This window comes from Myotis nattereri (genome assembly GCF_964212035.1).
Source record: "Myotis nattereri genome assembly, chromosome: 9".
In the NCBI taxonomy this organism is placed as follows: Eukaryota; Metazoa; Chordata; class Mammalia; order Chiroptera; family Vespertilionidae; genus Myotis; species Myotis nattereri.
In genome coordinates this window covers 38,304,349-38,330,315 of record NC_138084.1, presented here as the reverse complement: position 1 = coordinate 38,330,315, position 25,967 = coordinate 38,304,349, and the positions used below count along the sequence as shown (strand labels likewise).

Genomic DNA, 25,967 nt, shown 5'->3' with positions numbered 1-25,967 from the left:
CAAGCACAGGAGCCAGGAGATGCAGAGCGCCACCACTACTGTCATCTTGTCAACTTTAAAATTTAAGTGCATCAGTTATGACCACTGGTTCCCAACTATTCCTGACCTCTACACTACACAGTTTTTGCTTCCACCCTCAACACTCTGCCTAACTCCCTATAACTGGCTAGGCCTACACTGTACCTTTGAGTGCCAGGTCAGTACTCAGAATCCGAACATATTCTGATGTGCTTACCCACGACCAACTCCTGTTCATCTTACCTCCCAGTTCCTTCATGTGGCCACCTTATCTCAGCTCTGCAAAGTGCTATACTTGATTTTCCTACATGTACATTTGGTCTTCCACAGAACAGCCTGAGTGAGTTATTTATTAAAATAATTTAACATTACTTTTTTTTTAATGCTATCAATTACATGCATTTGGTTTAAATGGCTCAAAAGAGATAACAATTGTCCATTATCTCTTCCTTTAAAAGTCCCCACAGGTGCCCTAGCTGATTTGGCTCAGTGGATAGAGTGTTGGCCTGTGGACTGAAGGGTCCCAGGTTTGATTCTGGTTAAGGGCACATGCCTGGGTTGTGGGCTCGATTCCCCAGTAGGAGTCAGCCAATCAGTGATTCTCATCATTGATTTCTCTCTTTCCCTCTTCCTTTCTCTGAAATCAATAAAAAAAAAAATATATATATATATATATATTTAAATCCCCACAGGTAGCCACTCTTGACTCTTCGAACTTTTTTATGATTGAGATTACTCAGTATCTATAAATAATATGCTTTACTAAAGAAAACTTAGAATTTCTATCTGTGCTCCTACTAGTTTTCCTTTTTATTTATTGGGAACATAATTGCTACAAGGAGAAACCCTTAGTTTTTCCAAGTCTAGAGAATCATTACCGATATTATTTGTTCAATTTATTATAACAAGGTCATAATAATCAATGTTAAATATCAAAAAAAATAAATTTTAATTCAATATTCTATTGCAAAGATTAAGTAAAAATGAATAATTTATCACAGCTAAAAAGAACTAGAATGTGATGGTATCATGTTTTGAAAGATATACAGCATTCAACACATAGAGCTAAAGTAGAATCTTTAGCTAGCAGTGGTTCTCAACCTTCCTAATGCTGTGACCCTTAAATACAGTTCCTCATGTTGTGGTGACCCCCAACCATAAAATTATTTTCGTTGCTACCTCATAACTGCAATTTTACATTACATTATGAGTCTTAATGTAAATATCTGATATGCAGGATGTATTTAGGCAACCCCTGTGAAAGGGTCGTTCGACCCCCAAAGGGGTCGCGACCCACAGGTTGAGAACCGCTGGGCTAGGGTATTATAAACTCAAATTTATTAAAGTTAAGTAGAGAATAAAATAAATCTTACTCCCCCAAAATAGCATGTTTTCAATTTCTTTAATGATCATATATATTATTTTCAATATTTTATTCATATCTATATAACAAGGTGTAATGACTAGCTTAGTTCATTGTCATCTCAAATTCTACATTGCCTAAAAAAATCAGTTTCTTTATATTTTAAGTTTGTAGCTATTATAATAATCATCTGTCGTAACTTAAATTTTAATCAAAGCTGAATTAAATAACCTGGAGCATAAAATGTGTGTTTCTAAAGATTATACCATTTTTAATTCATCTAGAATTTTTATATGTTCATTTATTGACATTGTGCACAGCTCCATCGCTCACATCAGTCAGTACACTCAAACACTCATATAACTTCCACTCCTTTCAATAACTGTTTTTTTATTTTCTATTCTTTTAAACCTTAGAACTCTATGTAATATACATTTCACATTTATTTTACTTTAACTATAGAAGATATCTAATGACCCCTATTTTATGATTATAAAGATATCTTCCCATCTAATCTTCTCTTCAGCTATCTTTCCAGCACTGAGTTCTTATTTTAGTCACATTACCTTGATACTGTGTTCTGTAATTAGAATAAATTTTTATAAATTTCATATGCTGACTACAAAATATTAAAAGATTGTGCTATTATGCCTATATACATTATATTCCCTGGAGAACCAGGGCTTGAGATTGCACCCTTCTTTGCTTTTCTTCTTTTTTGCTGTCCTGCTTCCCTGACTCCTTTCCTAGTTTCTCCTGGGAGCAGCTTCCACATAAATCACTTTAAAACAAACCCTCTTCTCAGGATATGCTTCCAGGGAAGCTAACCTAAGATAACATTGATAACCCAAGATGATCAAAAATCAGAATTTTGCTAAGTGTGACTTCACCCATAACCACCCTCCAAAAAAGACAAAATCAAAAATTGGTCCAAGAACATTTAAGTAATTATGCAATTCAAGGGCATTTGTTTAGGGGAGTGCCAGAAACAACTTCTAGAATGGAATTATTTATACAGTGAAGTGTTGGAGTGCCATTTTCCCTTCTCTCGCCGTGGGGTCAAGTGGTATGGGCAAAGGATTGTAGCGCACACTTTTGATATCTACATCACTTATTCTTGCCCCAGTTATGATTTTAAGATTATATGTGGTGGGTGGTTGTAACTTACATTGCCAATTTCCTGCTTCCAGAGATAACCACTAATGTCTCCATTTAATGTCTGAGTCTTTCTCTGAAGCCTAAGACCTTCTGGGGAGTCTCTGGCAACCTGCTTTGTCCAGGTACAAGGAGTAGTTAAAACCCCAGAAAAAACCCCAGTCAACACAGGATGGAATCCAATGCATAAACATCCTTCTTCTTCCTCAGTTGAAAAATTCTGGCATGTGATCTCTGGACTTTTCACAAGTCCCATTGGAGTCAAGCCACTGTTGTTACAGAAGTGACCTTGTATTGGCTTTTCCAACATGCCTGCTAACCCTCCCTATCTCCTTACTCCTGCTTCCTTGGATCACCTCCTGAATAAAATCCCTGAAGCAAAAGCCTGTCTCAGCCTCAGCCTCCAGTAAACTCAAAGGAAGACATAAATGCCCCATCCCCAATCGCAAGAGAGTTAAGAAGGTATCGAAGAATCACTCAGAGTTTGGCATGTAAGCCCTGGAATGTGAGGGAATGATGTCTGGCTCATGCCTGAAAAAAATTAACGTTGAAAAGATGCATCTCTGGTCAAGTACAGCCTTTGCTGTTAGTTACCTCCAGTTCCTTCCCTAGCTCTACCAACAGAGGAGCCAGTGACAGCCTAGTGGGTACAGGAAGGGAAGTAGAAATGTGAGGGATTGCTGGCCATGCTGACAGTACACTTCGGCACGCTTTCTAGTCTGAGCTCTGAGTTTGAGGTGACACTGATTATCTTTGGGAAAGGTTGGTGCTATGAAGGTAAAACTTTAAATGGAAACAATACCAGAAAACAAAATAATGCCGAATAGCGTGCAAAACACCCATATAGAACTTCATAACTGAAAATTTCACCATACCAGCAGTTATACCAGCCATCTCTTTTCGGGGAGCATAATCCGCTCGGGCTTTTACACTGGACCCCAAGAGACAGCATAAGCACAGGTAGAGGGACCACCCTATCTTAGAAGTCTTATGACCATAATTAGGGCCAATATATCTTATAACCTTCAGATATAGTTTCAGGATTCCTGCAAGCATTTCTTTTACAGTCATAAGAAGCTCTGCATTAAGGGAAGACTATATTCCATATATTGTCCTCCAAATCCAGATGCATTTTACAATTAAAGAATTGTTTTTTGTTGCAATAAGCAAGGTTGTATGTTTGTCTCTGGTGGCCTGTGGTTGGTTAGGCTTTAACACCTTATTTTCAGTTTTACATATTGATTGAGTGGCACAGAACTGAAAATTGTGATATTTAGGATATGAATCTGATAGAGGGTTTCATAATTAGAGTATGGATGAATGAAAGCTAGTAGAGTCAAGAATGTGGAGGAATTTTAAGTTAGGTTATCAGTTGTGATATGCAAGTAGCTAGAAGTTGTCCTTGCTGATGACAAAGATAGAGATGGAGAGGAAAATTTTAGTGCAGGTGCTCAAGTCCTCACGGAATGAGGAATGGCAGGGAGACCAGTGTGGCCTGGCAGACAGAGGTGCCGTAGTTGCAGTGTCATGGATCTCTTAGGCGGAAGTGTGTGGCATTGAGGAGGAAATAGAGTAATTTGCAAAAGATAATAGGCTCCATCCAATTCTGATGAGTGCTACCTATCTAACTCAAAACATTTGAGCATTTTCTTCTATTTATCACATTTTTGACACACATTGATAACTTCAGTTCACTTTTCTATATGTTTATGCTATCCCATTTAAATCTTCTGACCAGCCTATTAGATAGAAATCATTTAACCCCATTTTAGAAATCAAAAATTGAGTCTCAAAAAGGTTCAACAGTTTTCCTGAGCTCATACACCTCAAACCGAACCCTTGTCTCCTGGTTTAAAAGGTCACACCTAAGTTTTTCAAACTGTTTAAATGAAGAACAATTTTCCTCCAAGCATCCATGGATAAATAATTTTTTAATGTTTTTATTGATTTTAGAGAGAGAGAAAGGGAGAAGGAGAAAAAGAGAAACATTGATGAGAGAGAATGCAAGAGAACCATCAGTTGACTGCCTCCTGCATACCCCATACTGGGATTGAGCCCACAACCTGGGCATGTGCTGACCGGGAATCAAACCGGCATCCTTTCAGTGCATGAGAGGACAATGAACCAACTGAGCCACGCCAGCCAGGGCAAAGGGACTGTTTTGTCTACAGCGATGGAATTAGAGCCCTGGTGGGAACGACTCGTCTCCATCTCTCCAGCCAAATTTCTATTCCAGCAATTCTTTGTACGAATCTCTGGACAAAGCTTCCATCAGGATCCTTGAAAATTCATCTTCATTAGCACCTAACCTAGTTTTGCCACCTTCCCTAACCAACCCCTTATATGCAAAGTAAATTATTCTTTCTCCTATATTTCTGAAGCAGCTTCTACATGATTTCATTGTACCACTGCTGACACTGTGTGATAAATTCCATCTGGGTTGAAATTTGTTTGATTGTCTTGTGTTTTGGATAGCAGGGCCTCAATTTGATTTGGATGATTGGTTGATTACTAATACATTAGTGATTAAGTGAATGATGGTTTGCTCTCAACTTCTTGGGGCTTATGGAGTACTGGCCATTGCCACTGTCCAAAAAGATGAATAATTTAATTTAATGCACAAGAAGGATTGAATAAGATGCTGATCTACTGGCAACGACCATTTTGAAGATTTGGGACCTGCTCCTTCTTCTTATGGTTTTGCAGTCCACTCTGGTGTGAAAAGAGCTGTAGAAATAATGGATCTTAATGGTAACCTTTAGAGACATATAAAGGAAGGTGGGGTACCTAATGTACCTGCTGTTGCCAGCTGGCTCAGGGGAATGTGGGTGCTTAGATAACTCAGAACAGTTCCTGGGATTATTCTGTTGAGGGGTGAGAAGAAAAAAGTTCCAAGACATTTAAATAGGGGACCATCCTGGGTATCCTGAAATTCAGGAAGAACCATCTTAATACTTTTTTCTACAGCTAAATAGTCACTAAGTCAAAGTAATAGTTTTCTTCCTTACTATTCCCTACTTCAATTATAATGTTCCTTTTCATAGTGACCCAAAGGTTATTTTATTGGAAAGTACGCTGACGTCATTCTACTAGCCCTAACAAAGTAGTAAGCTAATTGTTCTGCACGTTTCCCATGCTCTGGGAGACCAAGAACTCTCTCCTTCACTTTCATTAATTAAGGAAAAAGGAATTCCAAGGACACCATGACATATTGATGCTCCTTTGGGAAGGGCAGCCTGGCCTTAATGAGTCAGCAGGCTCTACAAGGTTTTCTGTACGAGAACCTTTTTTCTCAATGGGGCAAGCAAAAACAGCCCTAGGAGATTTGTTATGTTCTATTAGAGTCTTCCTTTTCCTCCCACCACCCACGCATAGATAACCACCCTCATCCTCATAGCACGTGTGTAACGATGGTCCTTGATCAAGGGGAGTTTTCAGTGGTCTACATGGTCCAGTATTCAACCTATAAAATTAAGTGGAAAACTTCTACCTTATAAAAAATTCTCTTTGGAGCTCAGCCTCAAGCATTCTGGCTCTGAAGGTGAGTGGAATTTGTTTTAATTTTTATTTGTTCAATGAGAAATTTAAAATGAAAGAAACTGTCTAATCAGCTTAGCTCTTGACCTCTGTGGAGACTGTGGCCTCAGTAAGGGATGCACAGCAGATTGGTTACTCTGGACACCAAAACCAGGTGTCGCAGGGCAGTGTGGATGGTCTGCAGCAGCCAGGGCCACTACTATGCTTGTGTGACTGAAACTCTGAAAGGAAATCGTGAAGAAACCACCAGATACTCAGGTTGGAGACTCACAGTCCTATGCCTTCTAGTGCCCATGCATTGAGTGAAGGGATAGTTGAGAGTTAGTGTCCCTACCCGAGGTGGGCGAGCATGAATGGATGGCAAAGTGAAGAGCTTAAGAAAGAACCCTGGGTGGCCAGTGGAGAAGAAGGAATAGCAACAATCAGATGTCATATTGTGCATCTCAATGGCATAGTCCAGAAGTATGAAGGCATCAGATACTGTACTTCCTGTCTTAATTTTGATTTGTGGTGAAAATCTCCTGCCATGTGTTGAAAGAAAAACTATGTAGTTTTTCTCATCAAAAAAATTAACAAAGAAAATCCACCAACACTTCATTTTTACCTAATAAAAATAGCCCTGCAGTATGACCAAACACCTTTGGGAACTTTATAAATATCATGTCATTTAATCTCACAACAAAGCTGCATTTCAGAAACAATTATTCCCATTTTACCCAAGAAAAAACTGAGAGTCACAGAGATTAGCATGTGCAAGTTAAAACAGCCAGCCAGTGGGTGGCCTAGGAACTCTTTTGCCTTCATCTCCATGACTCTGCCAGCACAGACTGAGGCTCACACCCTGTGCTCTGTGATGCAGGGATGGCCCACATATGCTGCTCAGTGCTTGGCCCCTTGCTCAGACCAGTGTATGTTCAGAGCCTGACAAGGAGCATTCTGTGGGACCTTAAATGTGTGCAAATGGCAAAGGAACAATAGATGCTTGAATTTAAGAAAGGAAAGGCAGTGGGGGTGAGCTAGCTGTATTCAGATATGTCAGAGTTTTTCTATAGAAAGAGATGGTTTGTATAATTAAGCTCCAGGAGATGACTGATAGATGAAAAACAGATTTTAATGCTAGAGCTAACAGTAATGGCAGCAAACGGTCACTAGAGTAATTTAACTGCACTTAATGAAGTCAAAGAAGAGATAGAACACATTTTTAATGAACTGTATATTCTCAAATATTAGTTCATTAAACCTTACCATTCCTTCATTCAAAGAACTAAGTCCCATTATTAGAAATACTAAATGCTTTCTTATTCAGAAATAAGACATTTTTATGATATCTGGTAGTTATATTTACCATTTATGAATTTAGAATTTTAAGAATGGAAATAATGTTGTTAGCAGAAAATTGTGTTTCTTTAAAAATTGGAACCAACAAACTGAGTAGAAAATCTCAGTTTCATGTTAATATGACCCTCAAAAGCACAAAAATTGCAAGGAAGCATGTATAGGAAGATACATTTAGAAATGTAATCAGAGATAGATTAAGCTTCATGAATACCAGGCTAAGGCATTTGACATATTTTCCATCCAGCATTTCAGATATGGAAATTACTTAGGAAACTGGAATTTATATTTTACTGATAATATTGACTGAAATTGTAAATCATGAAAATGGAATTTATTATATGAGTACAAATACATAAATACTGGTTACTTATGCCCCCAAAGTATAATAAATCAAATGGATTGTGAGGCATTGTTAAAGATTTGTAGGTGAGTCTTTTTCTTTAGTTGTTAATTAGAAGAGGGGGAAAAAAGAAAATGTATGCAAAAAGGATTTATAAATCTGTAGAATGTATCTGCAAGGATTTTTATTTAGCTGAAGTTAATGGAAAGATAAGATGTGCATAAACAGTGAAATTTTCAAGTAAATAAAGTGAGTCCCAATTAAATTATTTTATAATATTTTAAATTATCATTTTTATTGATTGATTTATTTTAGAGAGAGAGAGGAAGGGAGGGAGAGAAGGAGAGAGGAAGGAGGGGATAAAAAGAGAGAGGGAAACATTGATGTGAGAGAAAAATATCCATCAGTTACCTACAGTATGTGCCCCATCCAAGGATAGAGCCCTCACTGGGTATGTGCCCTGACCAGGACTTGAACCTGCCACCTTTTGGTGTATGGGATAACACTCCCAAAACAGCCACACCAGCCAGGGCCCGTAAAATTATTTTCACACTTCTATTTTCTCATTCTGATAAGCATATCTTTCTTTTCTAATTTTCACTGAATGTTTAGTATGCCCTGAAATGATTGTCTTACACTACTGCCTTCTCTTATTATTCATCATTAACCCTGCTTTTGCAGGACTGTCTCCAAACAGAGGAACTTTGCCTTTGTCACAACACAGTGACAAAACATGGAGAAGCATAAAAAATGAATATTCACATTTCCCTCAACAGGAATAATTCACAGAGGACATGGAGGTTGGAAACCACACCAGTGTGACAGAGTTCATCCTTTTGGGGTTAACGGAGGAATCTACACTCAGTGTCATCTTCTTTGTGATATTCCTAGGAATCTATGCTGTCACCTTAACGGGCAATGTCAGCATAATCATGTTAATCAGCAGCAGTCCCCAGCTTCATACCCCAATGTACCTTTTCCTCTGCCATTTGGCCTTTGTTGACATATGGTTATCCTCCTCAGTCACACCTGTCATGCTCATGGGCTTCCTGAGGAAAAGAATCTCTCTCTCTGTAGCTGGCTGTGTGGCTCAACTCTGTGCTATGGTCAAGTTTGGGACGACTGAGTGCTTTCTGCTGGCTGTCATGGCCTATGACCGCTATGTGGCCATCTGCTCCCCACTGCTCTACTCCACCCACATGTCCCCCAGAATCTGCATTCTCTTAGTGGGGATGTGCTACTTGGGTGGATGTGTGAATGCTTGGACATTTACTGGCTGTTTATTGAGTGTGTCTTTCTGTGGACCAAATCAGGTAGATCACTTTTTCTGTGATTTCTCCCCTTTGTTAAAAATTTCCTGCTCTGATATCTCCATTATTGAAATTATCCCTTCCATCTCTTCTGGGTCCATTATTGTGGTCACAGTGTTGGTGATATCTCTCTCTTACATCTGTATCCTCATCGCCATCCTGAAGATGCGTTCTGCTGAAGGGCGACACAAGGCCTTCTCCACCTGCACCTCCCACCTCACCGCAGTTACTCTCTACTATGGAACTATTACCTTCATTTATGTCCTGCCCAAATCCAGCTACTCAACCGACCAGAACAAAGTGGTGTCTCTGTTCTACACAGTGGTGATCCCCATGTTAAACCCTCTTATCTACAGTCTGAGGAACAGAGATGTGAAGGAGGCCCTGAGAAAGACAACTGTCAGATTGTGTTCTTAGGACCCATTCTTACCATGTCAGATGAACTGTAATGTTTGTGTTTACCTGTATCACACTTAGGATCTACCAAATGCTGCCTATCTGATTGCTTAAATTCATACTTCTTCTAACTCTCATTTTATACACTTATAAATCAGTTATTATGGCTGTAATTATCACTATTGTTAACACCTGTAGGTGTCAAGTGCTTTTTCTTAATTTATTTAGCAAACAATAATTTGCATTTACTGAATGTCACGCCCTATTCTAAGCACATTACATATATTAATTGGTTTATTTTTTCACAGAAACCACATGAAGTAGTACTATATTTATATTTTACATGTAAATCATTTGGGGCACAGAGACATTAAGTAGATTGCCCAAAATCATGCAGCTAGGAGGTTGTGCATCCAGTGTTTAAATCCAGAAAGTCTGGGTCCAAAACCACTATACTTTTCCATTTAGTTTTCACAGCAATCCCAAGATGCTGGTATTATAAATTTTCTTCAATTCACAGGTTAGAATGCTGAGTTTTAGGGAGATTCAGTAGGTTGTCTGAGAGATTCTAGAGAAATCAGGTCCTCTTGTTCCATGCACTTAACCTATATTGTGATGCCATGAGCAGTCTAATGATTTCAGCTATTACTGTTCTAGAGGATTTGAGATTTGCTAATTGGAAAATAATTTGAGTCAAAGGCCAGTGACAAACATTAATCTTCTTATATGTTTAGATAGATAGATAGATAGATAGATAGATATCCTAATATATATATATACCTATATATATATAGAGAGAGAGAGAGAGGCAGCCAATCAGTGATTCTCTCTCATCGATGTTTCTATTTCTCCTCCCTTCCTCTTTCTGAAATCAATAAAAACATATTTTAAAAAAGAAGATCTGAGATGATGGTACATTGGGCTAGTCCGTTGTAGTGTAGTTAGAAATTAACCTATTCAAGATATAGTTTAGGTAAAAAAAGACCAAAAGGATTTGCTGATGGATTAGTATGAGAGGTTAAAAATTTTTTTAATAACTTGAGGAAACCTGAGAAATTTCTAGCTTTGATTATTCTAAGTGGATGTGAATGCGATGTCATTAATTAGTTAAGGAAAAGTGATTTTCCGGTTAGCTATTGCTGCATAACAAGTCACTCAAAACTTATGGCTTAAAACAAAATTATTCTTTTGTATTCCATTATTTTATGAGTCAGAAATTCAGGTTGGGTTTGTCTTAGCAGTTCTCCTCCACAAGAAATTAACAGGAGTCAGTTAGTGATATTCAGGTGTACTCAGAAGCCGGGCACCTTGGCAAGGATGGCTTGGAATCCTCTCCTTCTCGACGTAGTCTTAGAGTCTTTCCATAGGTCTTACCAGCAGAGTAGTTGAATTTCTCACCTGGTGGCTCACACTCCAATAGCAAGTGTCCCAAGAGGATAAAAAAGGTTGTTTCCTATGACCTAATCTGAGGAGACCCAGAGCATCATTTCCACTGTCTTCTATTAGCAATAATAATAATAATAATAATAATAATAATATAAATTACTAAAGCCAGTCCAGATATAAGGGGAAGGAAATTAGATCACATCTTTCAGTGACATATGAATAGCAAAGACTTTGGAACCATCTCCAATTTACCATAGTCCCTCTGACCACAATTACTTATCTACTTCCCACATATCAAAATACATTTATCCCCTCCTACATTTCCTCAAAACTTTATGTCATTACAGCATTGGCATTGAGTTTATCATCAAGAGATCTAGATCAGGCAAGGGTGAGGTTCCTTGTGCACAACCCCTTTTGATTTGAAGACCTAGGAACTAATGTGACAAGACATATGAATATGACTCCTACACATCTACCAGGTACTACTGATACAGGTGTTGAAAAACTGCAGTAAATACTTCTTTTCATAAAGGAGGAATATGGGAGTCACCTAGCAGCACTGGCCCATAGAAATCTCAAAATCCAACTAGACACATGCTGCCATGTTTTTTAAAATCAGGATCTAGTTCTGCTTCCTGTTAATAAGTTTCTGTGGCTCTTGGCTCTGCCTTCTGAGCTTATATTTCAATCCTCTTAATCACCCTTCCTTTTACAGGGGTGGAAAATCCCATTTTATAGCTGTACTAGGGGCTCAGTGCATGAATTCATGAACCTTGAAAGGAACTGTGGGCCACGAGGCTGCGGTGGGCACAGGGGCGGGTCTCGCCCATCCCCCAAACCCCCACCAGGCCCCTCCCACCATGGCCTCCGTCCCCTGTCTGCCAGCAGCCCCACTCCATGCACTGATGGCGCCGGCCCCACTCACACCCGCTGACGGTGCGGAGCGATTGGGGCTGGTGCCAGCAGCGGATGCGAGCGGGGCCTGGTACCATCAGTTGATGCGAGCAGCAGCTGCTGCCCCGGATCGCCCCTCAGGGAGCAGGGAGAGGTGGAGAAGCCCTCAGGGGCAATCAGGGCCAGCAGCCGCCACTTGCACCCGCTGATGGCACTGAGTGATCCAGGCTGGTGGTGGGACTGCAGTGCACGGGAGCAAAGAATTTTTAGTAACCACCAGGGGCTCTCCCTGATGACAGCAACTGGTGCTCCATCTTGGTCTGGTGCCCCCGCTCATCTGCTCCACCATCCTGCTATGGCTGATGCCGGCCATATTCCACGCTCTGCCGCCTGCTGCCAACACCTGCCATGTTCCACTCGTGCCCCCTGGTGGTCAGCGCACATCATAGCGACCGGTTGTTTGGTTGTTCCACTGTTCGGTCTATTTGCATATTAGGGTTTTATATATGTAGTTAGTTTTACTGGCCTGTTTCTCACCCATTCTAAGTTGAGAGTTCAATGCCAGCACTGTCCAAGCTGGTATTCATCAAGAACTTTGTGAGATATTATATCCTCATGCCTTATTTATTTTATATCTGGAAGTCTGTATCTCTGGAGCCCATCACTATTTTGTTGACTCCCCCAGCCCTCCTCATCCCTAGAAACCACCAACGAGTATTCTATGTATCTATGAGTGGATTGTGGGTGGTTTTATTTGGGGGAGGGTCGTTTTTTTCCTTTTTTTTGCTTTTCAGATTCCACAAATAAGTGAAACCATGTATCATTCTCTGACTTATTTGACTTAATACCCTCAAGGTTCATCCATGTTGTTGCATAATGGCAATATTTCATTTTTTATGGTTGAGTAATATTCCACTATGTATAGGTACCACATCTTCCTTATCCATCATTAGTCTATTAATGAACACTTAAGTTGCTTCCTTGTCTTGGCTATTGTAAATAATGCTGCATTGAGCATAGGGGTTCATATATCACTTTAAAATAGTGTTTTTGTTTTCTTTAGATAAACACCCAGAAGTGGAATTGCTGAATTACAGAATAGTTCCTTTTTTTTTTTTTTTAAGGAATCTCTATAATGTTTTCCATAGTAGCTGCATTCATTTACAATCACACGAACAGTGCACGAGGGTTCCCTTTTCTCCACATCCTCACCAACACTTTTTAATTCTTGACTTTTTAATGATAGCCACTCTAATAGGTGTGAGGTAATATCTCAGTGAGTTTTGATTTACATTTCCCTCATGATCAGTGATATTTGTGGGAAACTGATATAGGGTTTAAGCCTCAGACTAACCTGCTGGCAAAGTCACAAACAAGTCCAGCTTAGAGGGCACAGTCCTCTTAGCATAAGTAGGCTTGACCTTATAACACTCCCTAGATCTTATCTGGGAAGCTAATGGGCTGAGGAAGTGCAGGAAGTGTAACCATGGTGTAAACAAGTGAAACTCACAAGAAAAGTGTAACTTTGGTAACCACTACCTTGTTTCCCCCTCACTATAAAAAGCTTGCTGAGGCCTGAGCACAGTGGAAGTCCTTCCTCTTGAGTTGGACTTGCCGCCTGGTCCCCCAATATTCCCAAATTATCTTGTGTCTTTTCTTTTTCATTTGTTGTGCGGCTCCTCTTCCAGACCCGAACTCTGAACCACGCAGGACGTGGAGGGAAACACTTACGACAGATATTGAGCATCTTTTCATGTGCATATTAGTCATCTATATGTCTTCTTTGTGGAAATGTCTATTTAGAGCCTCTGCCCATTTCTTAATTGTTTTTGAGTTGTTTTTGTTATTGAATTGTATGAGTTTTTATACTTTTTGAGCATTAACCCCTTATCGAATATATTACGTGCAAATATATTCTCCCATTCATTAGGTTGTCTTTTCCTTTTGTTGATAATCTCCTTTGCTGTGCAGAAACTTTTTAGTTCGATATAGTCCCACTTGTTTATTTCTTCTTCTGTCACCTTTGCTTTTAGAGTCATATCTCTCAAAAATCGTTGCCAAGACCAATGTCAAGTAGCCAACTGCCTATGTTTCTTATAGGATTTTTGTGTTTTCAGGTTTTACATTTCAAGTTTTTAGTTAATTTTGTGTATGGTGTAAAATAGTGGTCTATTTTCATTCTTTCTGTGGCTGCCCAGTTTTCCCAACACCATTTATTAAATAGACTGTCCTTTCCACATTGTATATTCTTGCCTCCTTTGTCATAAATTAATTGATCATATATACATGGGTTTATTTTTTACTCTCTTTTCTGTTCCATTTATCTATGTGTCTGTTTTTATGTCAATACCATACTGTTTACTATAGCTTTATATTATAGTTAAAAGTCAGTAAGTATGAATACTTCCAATTTTGTTCTTCTTTCTCAAGATTGCTTTGGCTATTTGGGGTCTTTTGTGGTTTCATACAGTTTTAGGATAGTTTGTACTATTTCTGTGAAAAATGCCATTGGAATTTTGATAGGGATTTCATTAAATTTGTAGATTGCTTTGCAGTACAGACAGTTTAACAATATTCTTCCAGTCCATGCGCATGGAATATCTTTCCATTTATTTGTATCTTCTTCAATTTTTTTCAACAGTGTCATAGTTTTTAGTGTAGATCATTCCCATAATTGGTTAAATTTATTCCCAGGTATTGTATTCTTTTTGATGCAATTGTAAATGAATTGTTTTTTTTCTTTTTAAATTAAATCTTTATTGTTCAGATTATTACAGTTGTTGCTCATTTTTCCCTCCATAGCTCCCCTCCACCCGGTTCCCACCCCACCCTCTGCCCTTACAGCCCCCCTCCCCCGACTGACCTCATCCATAGGTGTACGATTTTTGTCCAGTCTCTTCCCGCACCCCACACACCCCTTCCCCCCCACCCCCGAGAATAGTCAGTCCATTCCCTTTCTATGCCCCTGATTCTATTATAGTCACCAGTTTATTCTGTTCATCAGATTATTTATCCACTTGATTTTTAGATTCACTTGTTGATAGATGTGTATTTGTTGTTTATAAGTTGTATCTTTACCTTTTTCTTCTTCTTCCTCTTCTTAAAGGATACCTTTCAGCATTTCATATAATACTGGTTTGGCGATGATGAACTCCTTTAGCTTTTTCTTATCTGTGAAGCTCTTTATCTGACCTTCAATTCTGAATGATAGCTTTGCTGGGTAAAGTAATCTTGGTTGTAGGTTCTTGGTATTCATCACTTTGAATATTTCTTGCCACCCCCTTCTGGCCTGCATAGTTTCTGTTGAGAAATCAGCTGACAGTCGTATGGGTACTCCCTTGTAGGTAACTGGCTGTCTTTCTCTTGCTGCTTTTAAGATTCTCTCTTTGTCTTTTGCTCTTGGATTTTAATTATGATGTGTCTTGGTGTGGTCCTCTTTGGATTCCTTTTGTTTGGGATTCTCTACACTTCCTGGACTTGTAAGTCTATTTCTTTCAGCAGGTGGGGGAAGTTTTCTGTCATTATTTCTTCAAATAGGTTTTCAATATCTTGCTCACTCTCTCCTTCTGGCACCCCCATAATTCGGGTGTTGGTACGCTTGAAGTTGTCCCAGAGGCTTCTTACACTATCTTCATATTTTTGGATTCTTTTTTTCTTTTTGTTTTTCCAGTTGGGTGTTTTTTGCTTCTTCATATATCAACTCTTTGACTTGATTCTTGCGATCCTCTAGTCTGCTTTTGGAACTCTGTATAATATTCTTTATTTCAGTCAGTGTATGCTTAATTTCTAGTTGGTCTTTTTTCATATCCTCAAGGGTCTCATTAGATTTCTTGAGGGTCTCACTAAATTTATCAGCGGTTTCTAGAAAATTCTTGAAAAACCTTATAAGTGTGGTTTTGAACTCTATATCCTGTAGTTTGCTTTCCTCCATTTCTGTCATTTGTGACCTCTTTCTTTGTCTCTGCATTTTTTATGCTTTCCTGTGTTGTTAGAGTGGCTTTCTGTGCTTGGTGACATGTAGGGCCCAGTGGCTCAGCCTCCCCAATTACCTGGGGTGGACACTCTTGGTGCACCCCCTTGTGGTCTTTGTGCACAGTCTTGTTGTAGTTAAGCCTTGATTGTTGTAGGTATCACTGGGAGGAATTGACCTCCAGGCCAATTGGCTGTGAAAATCAGCTGTGTCTACAGTGGGAGAACTTCTTTGCTGGAGACACCCTTCTGGGGCAAGACTTGCTTCAGTGGGGCTTTGGTGCTCACTGAATCTGCCTCCTGAGTGTGTCCCTTATGGATCTGAGGATTTGTAATCTGGATGGTCCCACTCTGACCACTGGGTACACTGGCTCTTGGATCTCTAAGGAGGTTCTAATTTAGCCTCTGCCTGAGGCTACCAAGCAGGAGCTATGGAGAGATCTGCAGATTCCTCTTCTTTGTTTGGGGTTTGGAGGTGCCTAGATGAGGCCCAGCTGTGAAGCAATGCAAGCAGCTGTGGGGCCTTGGGCCTTCTTTTGGAAGCTCTGGCTCACTCTGATCCAGCTGTAGTTTGTTAGGTAATTTTCAGATTGCAAAGGGCCAGGCCTTTCATATGCAAAAGCCTCTGTGCACAGCTTGGGTGGGGTGGGGTCTCAGGGAATCAACAGGGCGGAGCAAACAGCTATGGCTGTTCCTCAGTCCTACCCTAAGAGGCCCTGTGTCTCAGTGTCCTGGTAATCGCTGCAAGCACCTCTGAGAGAAAGCCACCCTCGAGTTCCGCCGGATGCCAGACAGTCCAGTTTCTCCCTGTATGAGTCTGGGTCTCCAGAGACTCACCCGGAACTGGAGTTCAGAGCAGTCGGGAGCTTGAGACTCCCTCCTGATTGAAAAAGACAACCGTGTCCTCAGTTGCTACCCCTTTCCACATGAGCCTCCATACCTCTGCACTTTACTTCCGCACCTCCTCTGAGTCTCAATGTGCTTTTCTCTTTCCTTCTAGTTGTAGAATTTCCACTCAGCCAGCCTTCCTGTGGTTCTGGATGATGTCCATTTTGTCTTTTAGTTGTATTTTTGAAGTGGTTGTGTGAGGCAGCAATTTCTGGTGTTTACCTATGCCACCATCTTGGTTTCTTCAACAAACTCATGAATTGTTTTTTAAATTTCTTTTTCTGCTAGTTCATTGTTAGCGTATACAAATGCGGCTCACTTTTATTTATTGATTTTGTATCTTGAAACTTTATTGAATTTGTTTATCAGTACCAACGGGTTTTTTTGGTGGAGTCTTTCAGTTTTCTTTATATTATATGTCATCTGTAAATAGAGAGAGCTCAACTTGTTTCTTTCTGGTTTGGGTGCCTTTCATTTTCTTTTCTTGCCTACTTGCTTTGGTATTTATAATTACTCTTATAGTTGTATCAATATCCACAAATCTGTATTACATCTTCCTTTACCTTTCTTATGTTGGTTATTTTTACTTTCCTTTAAAAACATTTTTCATTATACATTCAGTAAAAATCAGTAAAAAGACAAATCTTTGACATTGTTGGTCCTCTTCATCATATGTTAGATTTCTGTTATATTAATTTCTTCTATTAATTTTATAATTTTTTCTTCAACCCTGCATTTTATTTTACTATTTTTCTACCTATTAAAAATTGATGTAAATGTTATTAATTTTAGGAATTTTTATTTTTGGTATTTCTAGTATAATTTTCCTTCAAAGAACTTATATATATAGAGCACATGTTTTTATATGTATCGTTCAGTTGTTTTTTAATTTCTATATAATTTTTTTGACCTATGGGTGACTTAGTCTATTTCCAAATATATGGCTATTTTCTAGTTAACCTTTTGTAACTGATTTGTTACTTTATATAGACAGAATATGTTTTATATAATTGAAAACCATTAAAATGGGTTGATCTTGTTTTATTCCCCAATATCTGCTCAATTTTTAAAAATATGCTGTATTGAGCCCTGACCGGTTTGGCTCAGTGGATAGAGCGTTGGCCTGCAGACTCAAGGGTCCCGGGTTGAATTCCTGTCAGGGGCATGTACCTTGGTTGCGAGCACATACCCAGTGGGGAGTGTGCAGGAGGCAGCTGATCGATGTTTCTCTCTCATTGATGTTTCTAACTATCCCTGTCCCTTCCTCTCTGTAAAAAAATCAATAAAATATATTTAAAAAAATATGCTGTATTGAAAACAAATATATTTTCTGCAGTTGGTTGCTGTGTTCATATATGCTCTATGTATGTTCAGTGATGTTAGTCTTGCGTCTCAGATTTTGTACATCATATTAATTAAGAAAGTGTTAAAATATGCTATGAAAAATTAAATTACCTTTTTCATTTGGATTAGCTAAAAGCTGAGTTTTACATGTTTCCCCACCTATTATATTTTTTCTTAACTAAGGATTTACATGTGTCAATAACATTACGTAGAATTGCCAAATAATTGTTATAACAGCCATGAAGACCAACCAAGAAAATATATTTTTGTTAAACTCACAAAATCAGCATAGGCTCACTTAACAACTTCACCAAATAAAAACTAGAAGATCGCCAAGGACTTCATATAGTAGTACCTCTTTTATAAAATCCAAATGTGTCCCATAATTAAGAGCCCTGTATGTACACTTAGAGTGGATGGCTCATTTCTCAAATACCACCATAGTGGGCCCTTCTGTTCTGTTTATGATCCAGTACAGAATCCTAAACAGTGCATTTTTTCAGGATCCATGTAGAGACTGCACAGCATTTAAGATCCCAGGTGGCCAGTGTACCCATGTATGGTAAAGTCTTAACAAAGTCCTTTTATTTTTCTAAGGAAAAATTTTACTTTGTGAACTTTCTATTTATCCTAAGTCCTGACAAAAAAAAAAATGGAATGCAAGCTGTGTTACAGGCAACATTGGTTATAACAAAAATGATTCTTTAGTTGTAAAATATATCTAGACTGAAAGGACCCTATAGGAAATCTGGTTTTTTATGCTTTCTGGTTGCAGTGATTCTTATAACTGGAAATAGTGCTTCTAGGGACCCTGGAGTGATACCTGACAGTATTATTAGATACTAGAGGCCTGGTGCATGAATTTGTGCACAGGTAGGGTCCCTCCACCTGGCGGGTGATCGGGGCCAATCGGGGCCTTCTTGCCCAGTCCCCGCAGGAGGTAAGCCGGCTGGGGTGGGACCACAGGAGGGCTCCAGGCATGTCTGGCCCCGTTTCACCTAGTCCCAATTTTACCACAGGTAATACACATAAGGACTACAGTATATTTTGAACTACTAATTTCTCCTAGAAAATACAAGAATTATTTTTCTTAAAGATGAATTTCTATACTTTATGCATTTTGTTATCACAGCCATATAATTTCTCTCAACTTAATTTGAACTTTAAACTCTTAGAAGCCTTAAATTTTAGCTGGCAAGTAAAATACTTAGCATTTCTCAGATTAGTAATATATTTATATTTTTAAGGATGTATTTCAAATAAAATACAAGGCATATTTAAGTAATAGATTCAATTCTATCCTCTAGATTTTTCATATGAGGCAACTCAGATTGATATTTCAGTATTTTGTTATTTTAAAATACCTAGCTATTTAATAATTTTTATTATTTAATTTAGCTGTGTTCTAAAGTCTTTAAATTACCAAGGACTTTGGAACATTGTGAATAGGCATGGTAAAAGGCAGGGGGAGGAGGGAGCAGGCCTCCAGGCTGCTTGAATTTTAAAATTGCCACATTCTTCCTTAGAGATAACATCTGAGGTTGCTGCTGTGGTTTTTCTGCCTTTACAGGGAGAAAGGCTACTGGCCCTTTCCTCTAACAGAGAGTGCAGTCAGTCTCCTCCTGAGTGACTGGACTTTCATTATTAATATATTTATAATTATTGCTGAAAAAGCTTTATTACAAATTCATTTTAGTTCCATCTATTTATTTATGTTTTAACAATTTTGAGATTTTAAAGCCAATTTTTATTATCCAAGTCATTTTCTTTGGCAAATTCTGTTAACAGAGATAACTTACTTACTTTCAGTGCTTTAATGTTAAAGTATTATTTTATTTTATTTTCCTTTATAAAAACAGGAATGCCCCAGGACCTGTGAGGCAACCTTGGAATGCAGTCCATTATTATTCAAGGACTACCCATTATTGTGGAAACACTAATCTTGTTGCCCAAACCCAGTCTGTATATTTTCCTTGTGTCATTTTTGCCATCTTTTAAAGAAAAACAGTCTTGGGTTTATTCTATAGCATCCATAAAGAGATGGGGCTCAGTCCAAGAGGCCACCCAAAATCGGGTGGGGTGCACCTTCTCTTAAGCTAGCCTTTTTCTCTTCATGGGTACAGAAATCCCAGACATATCCCTAAATTGTGAGAAATGTCTCATCTGTCCAAATTTCAAATGACAGACTGGGAAATAAAAACATGGCAAAAATGAGACTTTTAATAACACTCCCGAGAGTGGGCGTCCATTTTACAGGAACACCGAAAGACCTGTAATTAATGGGCTGGGGCCTTTTTTAGTTACTTCCCTTTGTCTAGGGAATTTTCCTAGAACCTGTGTCATTGACCACGTGTACTGTTTATATTCTTTCTCTCCATCCCCACATTCTGTTTGCTGTGGGGAAATTTAGTAATGGTCTGGCCATCTACTGTTTCTTTAAAATTAAAGGCATGCTTAATAGACTGACAATAAACAAATTAAACCAAACAACAAAGACAGATAAAGCAACTATCAACAGACAAGCACCCATAACACATAGACAAGACTTAATAAATGAGAGTTCTTTTCATGGATCATTCAGATATTTTTTATATTGCCTGGGACTTACAGCTAGAATGCAGCCTAGAGCTCAGCCTGTTGTTCATAGATCTTATCATATTCTGCTCTCCATAGCATTGACTGGTGTCTAAAGTTATTTTTGCTAAAATCTGCCTGTCTCAAGGAGTCATATGGTAATTTTCAGACAAAGCATTAAAGAGTCCTTTAGTAAGATGACTGTTAGCCCCATTTTCTCTAGCTGTTGAGCCTTCCCACACTAGAGATGGAGGATCCGGGCCCTTAGGTGTTACAGACTTTTGATCCTCAATATGAGGTGGGCATAATGCAGTTCAAACAAGAGCCCACATAGTTAAAGATGACAAGGGCACTCATTTTCCTTAAGCCTGATTTAAGAGAGTACCTTTTGACACCTTAAGAAATTTAGGAATTTGACTACGCTTTTTTGAACATTGTTTTAGAGATCCCTTTCCTGAGATCCTGAATTTCCCATGTTTTATGCCTAGCTATTACTAAACTGTGCTCCTTACCTTACTTTATGCTATCTGCACATGCTTCACTGGAGCATCCTTTCACCTTGCAATTGTAGTTCCCCGTACTCAGGCCCCATGTTGGGCGCCACATATGCCATGTCAGCATGGCCAAGGGTGAACCTGAGGAGGGGCGGTGAAGGATTAAAGAAGACAAACAAGAGAATACAGCTGGGGTTTTGCAGATCTCCCGTGCCTGGATGAGGACACAGAAAGACCCAGCCTGCAAGCCAAGGCTTTATTTTATAGTCAAAACACACAAAGCAAAACACGGGAAGTGGTCAACATGTTTACAATGTTCTTGTGTGTTTCACCTTGTTTTGGCAGCACTTGTTGCACCTCCCACAGCCCATTAGCTACCTAGGAAGGAACTAGGGAGGGCTATAAGGTCAAGCTTAATTATGCTAAGAGGGCTCTGCCCTCCAAGCTGGAACTTGTTTGTGGCCCTGCCACAGGTCAATCTGAGGCTTGACCCTATAGTCACTCCCTACACACAGATTAAGAGTTTTTCATATAAGCCAATATGTGTTTCTAATAATAAATTTAATGTTATTAAAGGTAACTCAGACTAGACCTCGACTTTATAGTATGATATCAGATCAAACCTCTACCTTAACTAAAATACTCTATACTAGCTAATAACAAATGGACAAATATATTTAGACCACAGACACTCAATTTCCTTTCATTTATTTATTTGTATTATTACATCAAATCCTATGAAATATTTTTCTACCAAGCATTCTCTTTAGAGCTCCCTTAATCTCACTGTTTCTGAGGCTATAGATGATGGGGTTCAGCATGGGGATCACCACCATATAGAACACGGACACCACTTTGTTCTGATCAGTTGAGTAGCTGGACTTGGGCAACACATAAATGAATATTATGGTCCCAAAGTACAGACTTACTGCTATGAGGTGGGCGGTGCAAGTGGAGAAGGCCTTGTGGCGCCCCTCATTGGAGTGCATCTTCAGGATGGTGATGAAGATGTATATGTAGGAAACAATTATGACAAACACAGTGAACAAAATGATGGAGCCAGCTGTAAATGAGGGGACAACTACAGGGATACTGTTCTCAGAACAAGAGAGTTCAACTAAAGGAGCAAAATCACAGAAAAAATGATTGACTCGATTTGGTCCACAGAAGAATAAAAAATAGTAGCAAACAGTAAAGGAGGAAGCATTGAGAAAACTACACACATAAGCCACTATGAGGAACTGGACACAGACTTGTGTGGACATTTTGGTTGAATAAAGCAGTGGTTTGTAAATTGCCACAAAGCGATCATATGCCATGATAGCCAGAAGGAAGCACTCAACTGCCCCAAAGACAGCAGTTGAACTAAGCTGGGTGACACATCCATGATAGGAAATGGGATTTCTCTCCACCAGGAAATTTACAAGCATATTGGGTGTGACAGAAGTTGAAAAGCATATATCAGCAAAAGCCAACTGGCTCAGGAAAAAATACATGGGATGATGGAGCTGAGAAGAGATTTTAATAAGAATGATTGTACTGAGGTTGCCAGATATAGTCACCAGGTAGATACACAGGATGATCATGAAGAGGATGACTTTAAGGGTTGGGTCATCAGTTAAGCCCACTAGAATGAAGCCTGTCACTGCTGTGTAGTTGTCATCCCTCAGGGAATCCATATGATAATGTAGCTGCTACCAATGAACCTGAAATATTACATTAAAGAAGATATACATTTAATGATTTCATTTTCATTAATACATATGGGAAGTAATAAATATATTTAAGTATCAGTGCATATTTACATGCAATTATGAATATTTCTGGTTTTTAAAAATTATTTTAGCAGAAACCCCAGAAATGTTTCTTCAGACAGTGTCATATGTACATATGCATATTTACAAATCCATATACTATACTCTAATATTTACTATATGCTTACTAAATGATAAGTGTAGGGCTAAAATCATGTAAATATATACATATATACAGTTTAATTGATTGCCCATAAAATATTAATACTAATTGTTTTATAGAAGAGTAACCTAGGTCTGAAAGAGGTTATGTAGCAAGTCATGAATTTAGAACATGAAACTCAGGAAGTCTTAACTGCCCCATTCCTTTAGTGTTATTTAACAAACGAATTTAAATAACAAATGCAGTTACGTAATACTTAACATGAAATCAGTGCATCTGGCAATGAGTGGACAATAGGTTGTCCTTTAAGCCTTCTAGCCGTTAGGAATAAAACAGGTACACACTTATTTATTTATTTCACAATATCTGTCAGTTAAATAAAATCAGTGTTTTCAAAGGAGAAATACAATTATTCCTGATACTAATTCAGATAAGAATTTCAAATTAGGGTTATGAGTGAGATCATCTATTGTAAATGTACTGGATATTTTTTAATATTTACAGTTCAGAATATTACTGTTTTATCAAATAAGTTGAAATATTAATGTAATCACTATGCAAAAACATGATTCATCTTCAGAAGATAATTAAAATATATAATATAGTTCCTACTTTAACAATGTTTTCTAATTAAAGTTTTGTAAAATAAAATGATATTATTATCAACACTAGAGGCCTGGTGCACGAAAATTTGTGCACGCAGGGGGTTCCCTCAGCCTGGCCTGCGCCCTCTCGCAGTCCAGGACCCCTCAGGGGATGTCCAACTGCCGAGGAGGCGGGAGAGGCTCCCACCACCACTGCTGTGCTTGCAGCTGTCAGCCAGGCCTGTGGCTTAGCAGCGCCCCCACTGTGGGAGCATACTGATCACCAACGGGCAGCTCCTGCTTTGAGTGCTTGCCCCCTGGTGGTCAGTGCGCATCATAGTGACCAGTCATTCAGCCTTTAGGGGCAATTTGCATATTACCCTTTTATTATATAGGATAATATGTAGTTGAATACAGTGTAACCTAAGAGCTGAAAAGGGATCACCCAGCATGTGGCCAGGCTGACCCTCATCTCCAGATTTTCTGAATTTATATCCTGAAGTTTGTCTACGGTGTTATTGCCTTGAAGCTAAAGCATTTAGAGCCATAAACAAAGTCAATCTTTCTGCAAAGAGATCTATAATATCTTTACATTTTTAAATCTTAAATGTGTTTCATTTCAATGAATGTTGAGAATAGCTCAATGAGAGTGAATTAATTAGCATTACTGGAGAGTGCTGAGCTTGGATAGTGTGGAAAGGCCATATGATTTTCTCTCTTAGGGGTAGATAAACAGGAATCCTTATAGCTTAGATTATGCCTGTTTACATATGAACTAAATAGCAGTTCATCCAATTGCTTACTGGCTAATTGCTTAATTACATCTGCCCTGTTTCCCAACTATGACTTGTGAGTACACATATAATGTTAGGGAGTAAGTGGTTTCAAATAGTAAATGAAAATCATTACAACAGCTTCATTAACAAAAGTCGAAATCTTACCTCGGAATAAGAAGTCATTCATCTTTCAATAACAGATTAGAGTTATTGTGGTTATATAGTGATCTTTTATTTTTGTTTCCTTTGGGGACAAATCTCTGATGATTCTAGAGCTTCAAATGAGAATTCAAAAGCATTATGGTAGCATCATTATGTTCCGTAGTGGCTAATTGAGCAATACAATTCACACACCAATATACAACTAATCTTTCAAGATTCTGTAAATTCTCAGGTGGTCAATTTATTGTTATTCTTCTATGCAGGTATTCACCTTTATTTAGTAATTATTAGAATATAATATAATAAATTGTCTACATAAATATTAGTTCCAAATTAACTTTGATATTTTAAATTAAGAAATACTTAGTATTAAATTTCATATATAAAAATATAACTTAGCTTTATCCATGCATATGTATTTATTGCTGAGTATTTTGTATTGATATCTGTAAGATATGTCAGTACTTTAGGGAAATATGAGATGGACTTGATATAAAATTGAATTTTAAGTAACAAAAATTTTTAAGACATATACATGAATTATAATATCAGATGTAAGAAAATGGAAGCTTTGAAAGTTGTATAGAACATTAAAGAAAAAAGATTTGGATGACTTCCTGGTAAAAAAATAGTCTCTCACTATCAATAACCTCAAATGCTGCCTCCTGAGATAGTGCCTTATGGTGTAGGTGCATGGTGGTGGAAAGCAGGTATCTTCAACCCTAAGATTCAGTTTTACCTAGTTCTCTTGTTAATCCTAATTTTATTTCTTTAATTTTATAAACTTTTTATTAAAGTACTAGAGGCCCAGTGCACAAAATTCATGCATGGGTATGGTCCCAAAGCCTGGCTAGCGATCAGGGCTGATTGGGGCCTTCCTTCCCCTGGTTACTGGTCACTGGCCAGGGCCTTCCTTTGTTCTGTGCCGCTCCCTGGTGGTCAGCATAAGTCATAGTGAGCAGTCGAACTCCCGATCTGTCGAACTCCTGAAGGGACAATTTTCGTATTAGCCTTTTATTATATAGGATATATTGTTATATTCAATTTGTTAATATTATACTTAGAACTTTCACAGGTAGGTTCAGGAGTGACATTAGCTTAGAGTTTTATTTTCTTTATCTTAAGCTATATCCTTGTCTGGTTTTAATATGAGAGTTATAATAGTCTCAAAGAATGAACTGAGAAGCTTTGTATCTTTTCTTATCTTCTGGGAAAGTTTATACAACATAACAGTTCCTTGTTAGGATTCTTCTGTGAAAGGACTTTCCATGGTGCTTTCTTTTATTTGTTTCTTTCTTTTTTTAAAAAAATATTTTTTTATTGATTTCAGAGAGGAAGGGAGAGAGAAACATCAATGATGAGAATCACTGATTGACCCTGACTGGGAATCAAATCTGCAACATCTCTTTGGTGCACGGAGCCACACTCCAATCAACTGAGTCACCTGGCTGGGCTCACTCCTCATTCTTAATGGCCAAACATGAGTGTGGGAACAAACTGTTTCATGTCTTCGACCCTC

At 38.4% G+C, this 25,967-nt stretch overlaps 2 protein-coding genes across 2 annotated transcripts; one reads left to right on the top strand and one right to left on the bottom strand.

The window, feature by feature from the left end:
- Positions 1–8,545: 8,545 nt before the first annotated feature.
- Positions 8,546–9,478, top strand: LOC308524573 (olfactory receptor 5P1-like; the record flags this gene model as incomplete). The annotated part of the gene is made up of 1 exon (XM_081099120.1): positions 8,546–9,478. One exon carries the CDS (start codon positions 8,546–8,548, stop codon positions 9,476–9,478), a length of 933 nt encoding a protein of 310 aa, XP_080955246.1.
- Positions 9,479–21,737: 12,259 nt separating this feature from the next.
- On the bottom strand, positions 21,738–22,688 carry LOC308525422 (olfactory receptor 5P76-like; the record flags this gene model as incomplete). The annotated part of the gene is made up of 1 exon (XM_081100245.1): positions 21,738–22,688. One exon carries the CDS (start codon positions 22,686–22,688, stop codon positions 21,738–21,740), a length of 951 nt encoding a protein of 316 aa, XP_080956371.1.
- Positions 22,689–25,967: the final 3,279 nt, after the last annotated feature.